This window comes from Carassius gibelio, chromosome B5 (assembly GCF_023724105.1).
Source record: "Carassius gibelio isolate Cgi1373 ecotype wild population from Czech Republic chromosome B5, carGib1.2-hapl.c, whole genome shotgun sequence".
Lineage (NCBI taxonomy): Eukaryota > Metazoa > Chordata > Actinopteri > Cypriniformes > Cyprinidae > Carassius > Carassius gibelio.
In genome coordinates, this window is record NC_068400.1 from 17,159,428 (window position 1) to 17,177,259 (window position 17,832).

At 34.4% G+C, this 17,832-nt stretch overlaps 1 protein-coding gene across 3 annotated transcripts in view; it reads right to left on the minus strand.

The window, feature by feature from the left end:
• Positions 1 to 17,832, minus strand: part of rgs3a (regulator of G protein signaling 3a) — a 181,509-nt gene that overhangs the window by 56,253 nt on the left and 107,424 nt on the right. Inside the window, exon 1 of one of the 3 annotated variants that reach the window (XM_052556607.1) lies at positions 11,614 to 11,849. The exons of the other annotated variants lie outside the window; for them this stretch is intronic. Coding sequence (XP_052412567.1) covers positions 11,614 to 11,628 — 15 coding nt within the window. The 5' untranslated portion in view covers positions 11,629 to 11,849. Of the gene's footprint in view, positions 1 to 11,613; positions 11,850 to 17,832 lie in introns of those variants that run through there. 3 annotated transcript variants of the gene reach the window in all.

The window sequence follows — 17,832 nt, forward strand, 5'->3', positions numbered from 1 at the left end:
GTCGGAACAACAAGAAGTAGTGGAGTAAAGTATTTGAGTAAATGTAATTAGTTACTGTACCTAAGTATCTTTTTTACTACTTTGTAGTTTCCCTGAGTATCAAAGATATTAGCAACTATTACTTTCTACATAAAAAAAAAAAAAAATTGCTTGTGGAGCAGAAAAAAAAAAACTATTACTTTCTACATGATTACATTTTTCAGTAAGTGTATGTGCTCTTTACTCCACTACATTTCTGATAAGTAATGCAATTACTCATTACATTTTCCATGGCACCTAACTTTTTCTGCTGTTGTTTATTCCTGCTACAAATATTTTTTATTTTTATTTTATTTATTTTTTTACATGAACATCTACAGGGCTTTTAAGATCGTCTATATCTTGTCCATTTTGGCATTGTTCACCCAAACTTGCTAATAAGGCTATTTTACATGATTGCAAGTATGTTAGGTGAATCACAGGTTTTTCATATATGAAATGAGGACATGTCTACAGCTGAAACCAGCATGTCTCGTGCAAGTAGACTTTGAATGTTTGATTTTTACTTAATATTATTTAGACCTTTTCAAAGGATATTGGTTGACATGCCTTTTTTGAGAACTTGAGCACAACTGAGCCTATGATTAGTATGAGTACCATTCAAATGAGATAGTGTTTTGCTCAAGTAGTAGGCCTATTGGAAATGGTGGCTTGTAATGGAGTAATTTTCACAGTAAGCTATCTGAACTTTTACTCAAGTATGGTTTTCAGTTACTCTTTAGACCTCTGCAAACAAGTATTGAATTCCTCATCTTCACAGTGAAACATGATTGGATGCAGCAAACCCACTGTTTGCATGTTATCACTAGCAAACTGGGGGCATCACCACCTTAGGGGAAGATGAGATCCGAGATAGGCTTGAGCAGGCATTAGCTTATCATTGGAGACCTTGTGATCCATGTCTTGTTCTAGCTTCTCTAGCTCATGTGGCCCCTCAGGCACCACAGAGGTTGAAGATGGGGCCTTTCTTTTTAAAGAAAGCAATCTGGGAGCAAAGCAATTTTTAGCTTCATGCGCTCTCAATACACATAGTCGCAAGTAACTCGGCTGAGCCAGGGTGAAAGACAAGATAATCAGGACTCTGGAAACAACATTCTGAATAAATTGTCCTTCTCTCGTTATATATATTAAAAGGACAATCACAAACAATGTAGAGCATCAAGCTTCATCTGCCCGTGGTTTCAGGGATTGTCGGTGCAGTCACACTATTAATGGACATGAAAACAGCAACATGAAAACTATTAATGGACAAACCATTAACTTTAAGGTTAAAATGTAAAAGCTAAGGTCTCTATAATAAAGTGTTACCTTCACTCCTATATTTTATATAATAATGTCAGCTAAATCTCATAAAACCTAGCTGGAATCTTCTCTAAACTAAATCAGTAGCCTTCACCAACAGCCATTTAATAGTTACCACTACTAGGAAGTTTTCTTCTGTTAAGTGATTAGCAATGGATGGAAAAACTATAATTTATCATTTTGCCATAATCATGTTCCATGACCATGTCAATAAATATGCCTAATAATTTAATGAATCAGCTTTATATTTACCATCGAGCATCGTGTTAGTTCAGTCAGGCCATGTTAGTCACGCTTGCATCAGCTGACAGTCAGCTGTTCCTGACGTGCACCAATCCAGTCTTGACAACTATCACCTGCGGTCTATTTAAATTCCCATTCTTCAGCGTCTCTTCCATTACATTGCTGCTTGCAATTAACTCCATCAACCAACCCCAACTCCCCTAACTGAACCTGTAATCCGATCTAACTTTGTTTTTTCTTTTCAGTCCCTTCATTGGAAGCAGTCTCTCACATTTTGTTTACAACTCACGTAATTGTGAATTGTAATTATACATGCTTATAATGGTTCTGTTCTGTACCCCAGGGAGGTTTGTCTTGCTGCTCTCCCCGCTCTGTCCAACCATGGCTGCATGGACAGGCATGTGGAGTGTTGCCCAGGACATAACCATATCGCCAACAGTAACTGTATGCAATTATAATTGTCATAAATATACTTGACGGAAGTGGTCCTGATTGAAATAAGGTTTCACCTTAAGCAACAGTAATTTTAGCCAAAAGGATTACAAATGTATATTTTCAGACTCTTCTTTCACCGAGTCATACCATTCATCGTGTCAACCTCAGACGACACATTCTCAAATCATTTAAGTACCGTCTGATGAAAATGTCAAAATCTTTCTCAAAATAGCAATTTCCAATTTAATTTGCTTTCTCTGTGCAGTTTCCATGAGTGCACAGGCCTTTATCAGTCCATCAGGAAAAAAGTTATTCCACACAGTAAGTATCCAAGGTTGACGTTGTACCTTTCAAAGACATTCCGAAGAGGTTTTTTGAAGAACCTTGAATCAAGTAATTTAAATAGACGAATTTCAGAAACTTGTTAAGAATATGTCATTCCAAGTTCAAATGCAAGAAAAAATAATTGATATTTAAGAAAATTATACCTTTTTAAGGACCATTAATATTGTCTGCTTTGTGATATTTTTCAGGGCTTTGTAACTCACCAGGGCTCTATGGTGACACTGCAGGGAATACTCTAATTATTGTTTGATGAAAATTTGTCTTAAACAAAAATACAATATTAAGTTACAGAATATTAAGTGGACAATATAAACTGCTTAGAAATATGGATTTTCACGTGTTCTGTATACATTTGTGTGTGTGTGTGTGATATCTGTAACTGCATGTAAATTGCACATAGCCAAACAGATGTGTTTTTGCAAGCATTGGGTAAGAAGTCAAACACTATTATTTTGTGCTGTCTTATAAAATCCCACAGTTAAATGTTTGTGTTAATAGGTTCATAGAATATTTTCATGTTTTCTTCTGAGTACAGGAAAAGTGGCACACAAAATTAAGATATTTTTTCTCAAACAATAATTACAGACAATTAGAACTGAAGCAATATGCTGATGTTGACAGTATGTTTCGGTGCAAACTCAAGACAGATATTAGAGGCACTAGAGCCTAAAGACTGTCACAAAAGAGGTGGAACCAATCTGGTATGTGTCTGAATTATATTGGCAGACATTATGACCAGCTGAGCATCAGCTGTTTGCATCCTTGACTAACATGACCTGCCTAAAGCTTCAATTCTAGTCTTTCCTTCATCTTAAAAACAAACAATTATATTTTGTCAATTAATTAAAAGTCAATTAATTAAAAATATATGTATTTTTTACCTGTTTCCTATTTTCTATTTTTTCCTTTTTCCTACACTACTGAATTGCCTTCATAACGTTCAGGATTCACACACTCCGTCAGTTTAAGCATCTACCACATCAAAAAGACACTATTTTATACATTTTAGTAACACTGACAGATTAGGAGGGAACTGAATGCAACAGCGACTACGAATAAATAAATAATCTTGATTAACACACTAAAAATCTAATCACAGTATCACAAGCACTGATAAATCAGTTGCTGGTCACCAGGAATCGACCATAGAATAACGTTGGTGAACATTAGTGCTGGGATGATTGATAAATCAATGGGTCACTGAAGATAATTGGCAGCTGTCCCGGTAGGTCTGTGCTCACAGAATGAGAGAAATCAGTGGGAGAGAAGTGTCTTTACAGCGGCTTCAGTACAGCATTAGAAACAGCAGATTAAATGCGTAAATGAATTGGATGGGGGGGGGGGGGGGTCAAACACCTCAATGCAGGCACATGGAGAGAAGACGTGCTTTGCACACCAAAACATTTAAGAGTTGTAGCATGTTAATGGATAAGGCAGTGTATGTATTTGGTCTTGAGCTGTCTAGATTTAGTTTGGACTATATCTGCTATGTACACTGCTGCTGCTGAAATATGAAGACTTGCTGCCAAGTCTCATAGACACATTGCTGTGAACAAGTAAGATGTGCTGCTGCTTTATGAATAGGCCATAGCACATCTAGACAGGGGAAGCTGGGGGAGGTGGTTCGGAATCACGGTCCTAAGTTCAAACTAAAAAGGTACATCTCTGTACATTATTTACCCTCTAAATGGTATTTAATTCTAAGAGACCAGTAACATGAAAACAAGAAAATACTGAAATTAGGATTGATTTCATGTTGACCCTAAAGAAGCCTGATTTATAATTTTGGTTTGCAATATTTATCACGTAAAACATTCTGAATGCTAATCTTAATAATTACTAACTTAACTAATTAATAACTTGTTAAAATATGCAATATAAAAACAGCTTTATTATAAGTATATTTATCCTGTTATCTCCCATCTGCCTTTTTTAAACAAACAATTCATGTTCTATTTTCATAATGTCAGAAGAATAACATTAACACTTGGTATTTGATTGTCATATGGTATAAAAAGAATACGGCAAGAGCAATTTTTCAATTATTTTCCTCCCTATTCTTTTCTTTTTCCTTTGTATTCCACTATAGCAGTATAAAAAAAAGAGAACTAGATAAAATGCATTTTTGTGGTCTTCTATCCTGATTTAATTTACAACATATCCCCTGAATAATGCACTGGATTCTTTTCTGGAGTCAATTATCCCACGAAGAAGCTTTGAAGAATTTTTTTTTTCAATTCTTATGTATATCACATGATATAGATAATATTTAACTTGTCTTTAATATTGCAGTAGAAAAATTGAGGTTTTGGGGTTATTTTATTGTCACTTGAAAAAAATTTCCTAATGTACTGACAATGTTCCCAGTTTTTTGATAATTCTTATTATTGTGTTCACAAAGTGAACCTTTGTCTGATTGTTTACACTTTAATAGAAACTACTCCCATAATTTATGCAAAGAATCAAAGTGTGTAGTGAAAAGGTGAATAAACAACTCAAAAATATGCATCACTGTGAAGTATGACATTAGGTAATTTCCAACAATTGCTTTTATCAGAGATATTTTAGTAGAATCTGGCAATATGTCTCACTTTTAGCAAGCAGACATGACCCACCAAATAGAGCCATAAAATATTCAACAGTAAACAAAACAACCATTACCTTTTCCATGGCCATTAGAGACAATCTCTCTGATACTAGGGCCTAATATATTCCTCTACTCTCAGAGAGAGAGGGAAGGGCATAGAGGTAAAATTAATCAAACACAGAAGGTCAGGGACACACAATACTTGATTAAGGTCACACAAGCCATCACAAAGTCATTCGGCCCAATAAAGACGCCTGCTGTAGTCATTAACATGGCCGCCGCAGGGAAGCCTCATTTTCTTGATCCCTCATGCCTAATCTCACCAACGCCTGTCCTCCACAAACAAACATTGTTAGGGCCGCTAGACCTAAAAGATTAATGAAAGAAGAGAAGAGAAATGTTGCAGCTCATTGGTGGGACACGCTGCATGATCACCAAATGAAAGCTTTGTCGCTATAACGTTTTGATGTGACCTATTTAAAATAAAGTAATGCAATAAAATGTACTAATTATTCTGTCAATAAAGGCCACTTTTTCACATAAAATAACACCTTCAGTAAATACCAATGTTGGAAAACAGACAAACATATCCGACAAAATTCATTTGGTTGAACAGAATGCACCATCCACAAAGAGCTGCGAAAGGTAACAATGCTGTAAAATCCATGTAATAATTTCACATTTAGGTACTGTTTCTTAGAGAAGCCAGCTGTAGAGTAACATAGGAGTAAAAATGTTTAGCATTTCTAGCATAAATGTATCAGTGAATTTCTAAATTTAGAGGACGAGCTCCAAAAGGGTGGGCACAGTTTACAAACCTGTCAGTGCAGATTACAAATCTAAGAGTACGGTTGTCAAATTTGAGAGTAAAGACTTCTAAATTGAGGGCTCAAATTACAAATCTGCAGGCAAAAAAAAAAAAAAAAAAAAAAAAAAATTAAATGAGGGAGCAGTTTGCAAATTAAATAAGTATAGTTCATAAATGGAGCACCGATTTAAAAAATGTAGGCACAAGATTATCAGAAAACATTCTTCTACTGTACATGACCCTTGGGGGACTTCATACTTTCTCATGCTGCAGTAAATAGAATTCACAATAGGGAATTATGTCAATTTTCTCTCTAACTGCATTGAGTAGCCTACTTCTTATAGCGAGACTGTAATGTAACCTGCCCTACATACACTGAGTTAAAATTAAGGAATTAAGGAATTTTAAATTCTTTAGGGCTAAAGAAAACATCTGTAAACTCGAGGGATAATGAAAGAAAATCATTTCTGAATGAAAGAAAGGACTTCTGAAATGTATGTATGTGTATGTATTTACTTATACAGTGTACTAGAGATTACAACGATACCAAGATTTTGAATTGTTATCCATCCATCCATCTATCCATCTATCCTGTGACAATCAACTTCAATGTTTGGTGAAATGAGTATTATGTTGTGTTGAACCATTCAAACTACAAGTGCTACAGCTAGCCCTTTGTAAGGTTGTGCCCAGTTCTCCCATAATTATACACTCACCAAATAGTGTTCCAGTTGTTTACAGCATGGAAGCCTACATATACAATGTTGACAAAAGTCTTTTGAGGTTTGTTTCAGAATCGATATAAAAGTTGATCACTGGCAAACTAAACAGAGCAGGCTTGTTTCAGCTAAAGGAAACATATGAGTAAAAATAATTTGTATTGAAGAAAATGAAGGTGCCTGTATTAATCTTATTCATTTCCATTTGTGAAGGAGGGCAACACATAGTTTAATAGAAAGTATGCACTTCTCGAGATTTATTTAACATATTTGCATGCAACACTCTAATAGACAAAGGAGAGGTTTATTTAACTTTTAAACAATATGGAGAAAAAGTTTGCAAATGTGTTATTTTATTTTTATTTTTATTAATTTTTTTGAGTATCCTATTTCTCACAAGGTTTTTATAGCTCATATTATTTTGAAAAAAAAATCTAAATATTGAGAAAAACTCAATTGTTCAAATGAGTTCTTACCCATTCATAATTCTAATCAAAAAATAAGATTTTATATATTTAGGGTAGGAAATTTGCTAAATATCTTCATGGAACATGATCTTTATTTAATATCTTAATGATTTTTGGTATAAAAGAAAAATCTATAATTTTGACCCAGCAACTTAAGACTGCTTTTGTGGTCCAGGATCACTTATAGTGAGAGTTCTGTAAAGATTTCATGGCAGAAAGACATTTGATCCACAGGCTGAAGGTGGACGTTTGTACAATTATACTAAAAGGCCTTTTACTTGCTAAAAATTTAACTAACCATCAGACGACAGCATGCATTTAGTAGATTGTGTGCAACAGGTTTTTCAGCAAAGTTTTAATCATGTTGATAATTTAGACACATTAGAAATGTACGTATCAAATAGTATACAATATGTATTATAGTTTTAGGGTGTGGTTTATTTAGTATTACCTTTTCTTTTGATGGTAGCAGTACTCAAGCTTGCATGGGCATCGCAAAACCTGGTGATCCATCATTTAGTGGGCACCTTAACAGAGATAAGAAAATCTAGCCGACTTTAATGTGTCATTTGTTGCTCTTACACAGCAATGACATTAAAAAGAAGCTTTTGCTTAAGTCTTTCAATGTTTCAGATGTTTCTCTTGACACCCCCTCTTCTCTTGAAATCACAAGAAGTGAAAGAGAGGACTGAGAGACAGCGAGAAATCTAGTGGTCGGATGGGACACCCTCTTCACATAAACACATCATGAGTGGAAGGAAAGAGAGAGAGACTGTGAGAGTGGGCATGTTTTTGTGACATATCAGGACACAACTTTGTATAATGACATGGGTATGACACAGATATTACAAGAAGAGGGTGACTTATGAGGACATAACCCATGTCCACATTTTTCAAAACGCTTATAAATCATACAGAATGAGGGTTTTTTGAGAAAGTAAAAATGCACAAAGTTTCCTGTGAGGGTTAGGGTTAGGGGTAGTGTTGGTGAAGAGAGATAGAATATACAGTTTCTACATTATAAAAACCATTACGCCTATGGGATGTCCCCACTTTTCACAAAAACAAACATGTGTGTGTGTGTGTGTGTGTGTGTGAGAGAGAGAGAGAGAGAGTCTTTCACAAACACACCATTAAGCACTGATCACTCACACTAGCCTTACTCAAGACATCATGCCACTTGGCTGGACTTCCATGTCCGACTGAATACACAAAACATTAACATCCACTACATTTATACAGAGAGAGAGAGAGAGAGAGTCCTATCTGCTCTGATGATAAAAACTATGAGAAAATTTATGCCGTGTCTCTTTTAACAAGAGTGATGGGACTATAATTATTTTAGGACTAGCGGACATTCAAAATACATCCTACAGGCTACTGTCTTGTCCATTTCAGTACCCAGATCCTTCTATGCAGCAATGAAGTTGTATTTGATGCAGTATGTGGTCTGTCATTGTCATGTTGGAAAATGCAAGGTCTTCCCTGAAAGAGACTACATCCGGATGGGAGCATATGTTGTCCTAGAATTTATACCTTTCAGCATTGATGGTGCCTTCCCAGATGTGTAAGCTGCCCATGCCACACGCACTTATGCAACCCCATACCATCAGAGATGCAGGCTTCTGAACTGAGCGCTGAGAACAACTTGGGTTGTCCTTGTCCTCTTTAGTCCAGGTGATATGGTGTCCCAGTTTTCCAAAAAGAACTCCACTGGAGTCGATTAACGCGGATACGTGCTATGAGTCATTTTCTCCTGATAACCCCGAAAATAACTTAAATTACACTTTCAGTTTTAATCGTACAGATAAGAGCAATACATCAATCGAATCTGTAAAGAGTTTACTTTTTTTGGATACAGACATAATAACAACAAAACTTTGTGCACTTATAAAATAAAGATAACAAACAAGATGTGCTGTTTGCAGCCTTTGTCTGCGCTGATCTTCATTTACAAACACATAATTAAAATGAACTGTAACTCCGTGAATACTCAACGAAGAGACATGATAGAGATATCTATAGAAAGCTTGACATGTCTACTTTTGCAGCCGAAAACAGATATTCTGTGATAAAGTAATCGCTATGAACACAACGCGATGTCCGTTTTTCACATCTCCCTTCATTAATGTGACCACGCCCCCGTGCTGAACGCTCTATTCAGATTCAAACTGAAGCGTGCGGCTTGAATATGCCTACACAACAGAAGAAAATGCAGCGACACCGTTCTTCAAGTTCTTATATTTTACTGTTTGCTTCACGATGAGAGGAATAAGACATAATCTTAACGGTAATGGTGAACAGCACGGTGGATTGTGTTCCCCAACAATGTTTTCTGGAAGTATTCCTGAGCCCATTTTGTGATTTCCATCACAGTAGCATTCCTGTATGTGATGCAGTGCAGTCTTGGGCCCGAAGATCACAGGCATCCAGTATGGTTTTCCGGCCTTGACCCTTACGCACAGAGATTGTTCCAGATTTTCTGAATATTTGGATGATATTATGCACTATAGATGATCATAACTTCAAACTCTTTGCAATTTTTCTATGAGAAACTCCTCTCTGATATTGCTTCACTATTTTTCACTGCAGCATTGGAGGAATTGGTGATCCTCTGCCCATCTTGACTTCTGAGAGACACTGCCACTTTGAGAGGCTCTTTTTATACCCAATCATGTTGCCAGTTGACCTAATAAGTTGCAAATTGGTCCTTCAACTGTTACTTATATGTACATTTAACTTTTCTGGCTTCTTACTGCTACCTGTCCCAACTTCTTTGGAATGTGTAGCTCTCATGAAATCCAAAATTTCTCATTTTCAACATTGTTATTCTGAAATGTGACTAAGACTATTAAGCATTCTTTTCAAGATAAAGACTTAGACTAAATCAAAAATGCTTGTCAAAATTAACACTGTTGGTTGGTTGATTGATTGATGGACATGTTCTATTCCATTGGATTTATTAGTGGAATCTTTTTTTTTTTTTTTAGATTTTTTTTTAGCTGCACATAAGCACATTCTTTGAAATTAAACATGGTTTAAGCCATGTTAAATAAAGTAAAATGTAATTGTTAAATGAAATTATGTTTAATAAAATTAAATGTAAAATGTAAATCAAGTACAATGTTATATACTGTAGGTGACACGTGTAACTGATTATCTTTTTTTCTTTTTAGAAATGACAATATGGGTGATGACAATTATGCTTCGGACATGTTTTGGGTTTGAGAATTATTCATATAGAAAACAATTAGATTAATAAATTAATTAAATAGTGTTTTCGATTAAATTCTGAATGATGCACAAGCCTGGTGTTTATTTATTTATATATTTCCTTCCTTCCTTTTAGTTCCAATTATTTTAAGGTTTTCTTGTGCCAAAACACTTGCACCTTTTTCGTCTTTATGAAATGCCTTAACACTACACAAACAGCTCGTACATCTCATTTGTCATTGCGTCTCAATGTGTCCTATTCCAATGTACACATCAAGTCATATTTGACATCATTGATATTGTTTGAACATGTCTTATCACTTACGTGACATGAAACTTGGCATGACATGTCTTGACACGGCATATTTGAATGTGTGCAAGCAATTACAGGGAAGATTTTCAGGAACTTAAATATGGGTGTAGCCTATTATTCACACAACAGCTACCAAATGGCTTCAAATATAGCACACCAATCATATGGACTACTTTTATAGCCCTGTATGGAAAAGAGCAGTATTAACAATACATTTCTCCTTTTGTGTTTCACAGAATATGTCAAAACAGCTTTGGGTTTGCATGAAGGTGCATAAATGATGACAGATTTTGTGGGTATAGACTATTTGAACTGTAAAAAAGTTTAGTTTTATTTATTTATTTATTTTTTTAAACAAAACTTCTCAAATACCACAACAACTATATGAGGAAGTGTTCAAGAACAACAAGTTGAGAAATCTCCTCTTCAAGTGTGTGCATATTATAAACTTTCTAAAATGACACTTCCTCTGCAGACTGACATCCACGCACTTCTGTCTCATACAGTTATGGTTTACCTCACCTTCGTGAGCATTGTGGGAAATGTCAGTCACATAAACCTCATAAGGCAATCTATCATTATGTCACATCTCTCTGTGTGTGTTTTGCTCTATGCGAAAACTAGCGCAAGAAACTTTATTTAAAAATTTACTACTCGCTTATCTCAGCCATCTCCATTTACAACCAATAAAACACACACACACACACACTCAAACAGACATAAAATATGAGCATGCTAAACATTTCTTATATAGTGTTCATTGCTCATCATAAAATCCATAAAATATTGCTTGCTAAAAAAGGAATAAATCCAAAACAATATTCATAAAATATATGTATATTTTCCATTCACATTGAAGCTTATAATGTTTAGATGTAAGCATAAAATTGGCATTAGAATAAATGCAAAAAAAAAAAAAAAAGATTGTTATCTTAATTAAATCTGCTGTGATGTTAAATACAACTGCAACATACATGTCAGCTACACATTGAATAAAACGGATAAAACAGCAAGGTAAACCGTGCAGCTTTAGAAACATCTATTCCGGTCTTCTGGACACACACACACACATACACGTGCACACACAAACTGTGTCAAATTAGGTGTAAAAGCTCAGTTCTGGTCCCATTAAGCAGGTGTACCTTGAATACAGGCATCTGGCCGCTGTAAATGCGTCTCTTTCACATGTGCTGATCCTGAATCCTGTCCAGTAGATGTCTCCTCCTGTACTTCTGCCTATAATTGTAGTGTAAGTTCCCTTTTGCGTCTGTTTCGTTCTATTTCAGTCTACCTGTCCTTTCGCTCTCTCTGTGTGGATTTGTCTCACTCTATCAACGGATTCATTGCGAGTTCCACAACATTTGCTGCACACTCTGTGTATAAGTGTGTGTGTGTGTGTGTGTGCAACTGCGCTGCTTAACAAAATGACTGGAGAGAGAGAGAGAAAGCGAGAGAGGGAGAAAGAAAAGAGAGGAGGACTGCCCATGTCCTGTCTCTCTCTTTCGTTGTCTCTCGTTCTCTCTCTCCAGAGACAGGCCACTGTCCCGCTCTGCTTGCTGTTATTTTTAGAAGCAGCCAAGCCGTGAATCAAAGGCTCGCAAAAGAAACAGGCACATGTCATACATAGGCTATGCCAGCAGATCATGGGATCTCTATCTCACACACACAAACACACAATCCCCGCTTAGCCATTTGTGCAAATTTCATCAACCCTGGTGCAGAGAAACTGCAAGATGCTTGATTTTTGTGAGGTCATTACTGAGAAGGGCTGTGCATGTGTTCTCATGTTGCATTAAAGTGAAACCTCAATATATCTGCTATAATAATTTCGTTTCAGCAATAATGGTCAAAGACAAAGCCACCTGATCTATAGATACATGACAGATCCCAGTACAAAGGCACTTGGTCAAGGTCAAGTGAAGCCTTCCGTCTTTCAGCTCCCCAACAATCGTTTAAATCAGAGATGTCACATTCATCACAGACACAGAGTTAAAAACCAGCCTGAAATAGCAATTGCAATTCCAATGGATGATGCACAGCATCTATTTTTTAATAAACCGAGTTCACATTGTCTACATTGCAGTACATGAATTAAATTGCATTAGCCTGTGATATCACATATATATATATATATATATATATATATATATATATATATATATATATATATATATATATATATATATATATATATATATATATATACTGTAAAAAGATTACTGTGAAATGTAGAGTAACTTGCTGACAGCAATTGGCAAGTAAGTTGCTGTAATATATTCCACAGTGTGCTGACTGTAAATCACAGTAATGTACTGTAAATACTATAAATACTGTAATTTTCTACAGTAAAAATGACATTACCATAAGTGCAATCAGAGTAATAGAATGCTGTTTTTAACAGCAAATATTATTTTAATATGATAATTGAGTATAGTGTAAAAGGAAGACTTTTTTTGTTTTGTTTTTGACACAAAAACAACATTATTGACTTTAAAATGAGAAAACACTTATAATTGACATAAAATAATTTAAATTTTGTATTTTTCAGTCTGTAAATACTTTTTATTTAGCATAAACCTAGAAGATTTTTTTTTAACTATAAAAGGTACAAGGCAGGGTAAAAGGCTAACTTAGGTAAGTGTTTTCAACATAATAAATGTCAGTGAGAAGAAAAATAAAGAACATTTATACATTTCCAGACAGCTGCAGCCAAAAGATTACATACACCATTGCAGAATCTGCTAAATGTTCATTATTTTACCAAAATAAGAGGGGTCATACAAAATGCATGTTATTTTTTATTTAGTACTGACCTGAATAAGATATTTCACAAAAAAAGACATACTAAAAGAAAAAGGTTATCTTCATGGCAAAAACTGAGTTACAATAATACAAGTTATAATTATGCAGTTATTTATTTTATTTTTTACTGCATTATAAAAATACAAAAAGTCTCTAGTCAATTGGTTCAGTTAAATACTATCCTTCAACATTATTACAGGGTAAGTTCAACCATTTTCAAACCATAATTTATTGTTACAATGTTGGTAAGATATGTAAAAGAACAATGTTTATTCTTTCTCTGAGATACCCAGTTCATTTTAAACACAGCATTTTTCATTTTTATGCAGCAAAAAGTTTATTTTTGTAATTTTGTCAAAACTCATCATTTCATTTTGCATCATCCTGCAAAGTGTTGCTTACAAATAGAAGGGGACGTGTAGGTACAAAGCTCAGAGAAATAGTAAACATTGTTCATTTACAGATATTAGATATGTTGCAATTATACAAAGTGGGTTGAAAATCACCAAACCTACCCCTATAGGCAATATATGGATAATATTTGTCAGTTTTGTATTTTGTATGTATTGGCATCATCTGAAGTCTTTACAAGTGAAGCTGGATCCAAACTGGAGATGGCGTAATCTTTAATAACATTTGGATGGACATCCTAAGAAACAATAAAATCAAAAGGAGAAAGTTTTCCATAGCTGCTGTTCATATTATTTCAGACAAAAGATTATTTATTTCATCCCATCTAACTGGAGTGTAAGGTTGTCATATGTGTTGTGTGAATACTTGGCTAAAAATATGTCTTTTAATCTAATTTAAAACTAAAAGATTGTGTTTGAGCCCCAAACATTATCAGGAAGGACATTTCAAAGAAAAATAGCAAAAAGCTCTACTTCCTTTAATGGTCTTTGATAAATCCTTGGTATTATCAATAGTCCAGAATTTTGTGACCTCATTACAGGCCAAGCACCATAGCTGCTGCTGCCCCTGTTTGTGCAAAAATCGGCACACTGCCACTAATGCTCTCGAAAATCAATGTTTTGATTAAATGATGCATGTAATCCCTTAAATGTATTTTTTATTCTTTGTAAATGTGTTTTTTGTCCTCATTATTTAGAATGGACTACACGTGTCAAAGTATCATTTAAGTGGGTGGAACATTATAACTGTAATTTACACTACAGTTTAAAAGTTTGTGGTCAGTCAGATTTTTTAAGTCTTTGAAGAAAGTCTCTTCTGCTCACCAAGGCTGAATTTATTTGATCAAAATGAAGTGAAAACGGTAATATTGTGAAATAGTATAACAATTTAACACCAGTTTTCTATATGAATATATTGTAAAATTTATTTCTATGATCTAAGCTGAATTTTAATTACTTCAGTCTTCAGTGACACATGATCATTCAGAATCATTCTAATATGCTGATTTGCTGCTCAAGGAACACTTCTAATTATTATCAATATCTTATCAATTATCAAAATTAAAAAATTATGTTTTAAATAAATGCTGTGATTTTTAAAAATAGTTTATTCATCAAAGAATCCTAAAAAATGAAGCAGCACAAATGTTTTTAACACTGATAATAATCAGAAATGTTTCCTATGCAGAATATTAGAATGATTTCTGAAGGATCATGTGACACTGAAGACTGGAGTAATGATGCTAAAAATTCAGCTTTACCGATTTAATTACATACATCAAGCTGTGGTGGGCATAAGAGTTTTTTAAAAACATAAAAAAAATCATACCAACACCATGCCTTTTAGTCTGAGGCCGTTTCACCTCATTACATTATTAGTTGTGACGTGGGTTTGTTGAGAATTGGTGTCGTTTAATCTGTGCTATTTAAACCGATATCTGAATACAGATGAGCTCTGTGGATTTTCTTAAGCGTAAAGGAGCAACTGTGCCCAGTTCAATGAATGAAAGCATAAATTAGTCCTTTGAAAAATGTCGTGCAGTTTTTAAAAAAATACCTGTTGCTGCGTTTTCTTTTTAAAGCAACATCCTCTTGCAGTATCTAGCAATAGAAAAACGGCTAATCCACAAACAGACACAATTCCAGTTATTAACAGAGTTATTTTTATCCAGCAGTGTTAGTACTTTACCGAACTAATGATGTTATCAATAAAATGTTTGCCAGGAATGAAAATATATTTAAAAAATAATTTTCATAAAATATATAACAAATATTTAAAATGTGGAAGTCCTTTTCCTCTTCTCTCTCGCATGTGCACTCTAATGGTGAATTCTGAAAGTGAAAGACGTGTAACGTTAACTTCACGAGGGAAGACTGCAAATATAACAATTATATGATAAAAATAATGAAAAAATAATGAGCAACTTTACTTTTCTGAGGTTAATTGGAAAAAAGTAAGTACATCTCCTTGGTTAATCCATCTGAGAAAAAATCCCGCTCAAAATTACTGTACTCTAATTTTACTTTTACTGTAAAATTTCCCGCTATTGTAATTTCACCCATGATGCTTTGCAGATTTACAGCAAAATAGCGTAAACATATGCTGTGAAAACTACAGAAATTTGTTACAGTGTACACATTAAATCACAGTTGCACATCAGTGTCATTAAAGTCTCATAGACCCTTAAAATCAGTTCATCAGAAAACAATAAATAGCATTTAATTACTATAAAACATATCTGCCATGCAGGACTGACATAACATTACAGTAATGGATAGTCTAATTAAAGGCCCTCTCTTTAAAGACAACCAAAAAAAATCCATCAAAAGATGAATATTCCTTGACAAGCTTGACGAGAATTGATGAAGTGAAATTAAATATGATAAAAAAAATGTGATGTGCAGTATATGTGGCCATTAGTAAAGACTGAGAGCGAATTCATATTTATAAGGCAGACATCAAGATACATCTTACAAACATAGTTCACCCAAAAAATGTAAATTCTGTTATCATTTACCCATACATTCCATAATTGTCAAAACACATAAAATATTTTATTAAATTAAATACTTTAAAGAAACATGAGTGTCTCTCCATCCATCAAAAATCCATTCCAAAAGTAAAAGTAATCTATATACATCAAGCAGCTTAATCCAAGTCTTCTGCAGAGACACACTCGCACGATGATGAACAGATTTAATTTAGGTTTTCATTTACATATAACATTAATTAACACACTAAGTATCCCTAAGTATCCCTTTAATGACAGAAACACGGATTTACTACACAGCCATCTGTCTCTGTAGTTTCTAATCGTTCATTATGCTCTCCTAAGGAACAAAATGAGAAACGGTCATCAAAACTGTGTATGTGTGTGTTTTGTGTTTATAAACCTTTTGCAGGAATTCACATAAAGACAACCTGGACACTGTTTTAAACTAAGTGAGCTAGCAGCCTCATCTCACTAGTATTTGTAGATAATACAATTGTTTTGTTATTTATTTTGATAAATAATAATTAATTGCACAGGTTCTGGGATTAATCACACCTAACATTAAAATGTATCATAACGATTTAGATTAGGGAACACATATTTACTATTAACTAAAGTTTTCCCTCAATAAACTCCAGAATTGCTGCTTATTAATAGTAAGTAAGGTAGTAAGGCAAGGCAAGGCAAGTTTATTTATACAGCACATTTCGTACACAATGGTAATTCAAAGTGCTTTACCTAAAAGAAAGTAAAATAATCATGAAGAAAAATAATAACAAAAATAAAACAAGCAATTTTAAAACTTTTAAAATGATTAAAACATGTAAAAAAACTCTTAGAAAAAATGATTTTACATAAAAAAAAATAATAATAATAAAACAGTGAAAATATAGTGCAATCAGTTCGGACATTGCACAGTGCTCATTCAACAAATGCACAGCTAAAAAGATGCGTTTTGAGTCTAGATTTAAATGTGACTAGTGTTTTAGCACATCTGATCTCTTCTGGAAGCTGATTCCAACTGTGGGCAGCATAGTAACTAAAGGCAGACTCCCCTTGTTTTGTGTGAACCCTTGGTATTTCTAACTGACTTGATCCTAGTGATCTGAGTGCTCTGTTAGGTTTATATTCAGTGAACATATCTGCAATATATTTCAGTCCTAGGTCATTTAGTGACTTATATACGAGTAAAAGTACTTTAAAATCAATCCTAAATGTAACTGGAAGCCAGTGTAAGGACCTGAGGACTGGTGTGATATGCTCAGATTTTCTGGTTCTAGTCAGAATCCTGGCAGCAGCGTTCTGGATGAGCTGCAGCTGTCTAATGGTCTTTTTGGGAAGGCCAGTGAGGAGCCCATTACAATAGTCCACCCTGCTGGTGATAAAGCCATGAACAAGTTTCTCCAAGTCTTGGCTGGAAACAAAACATCTAATTCTTGCGATGTTTTTTAAATGATAGTATGCTGATTTAGTTACTGCTTTGACATGACTACTGAAACTAAGGTCTGTCTCCAGAATCACACCAAGGTTCCTGACTTGATTTTTAGTTGTTTGACCCCTAGAGTCAAGGTATGCATTCACCTTGAACACTTCATCTTTGTTTCAAAATGCAATGACTTCAGTTTTTTCCTTGTTTAACTGAAGAAAGCTCTGG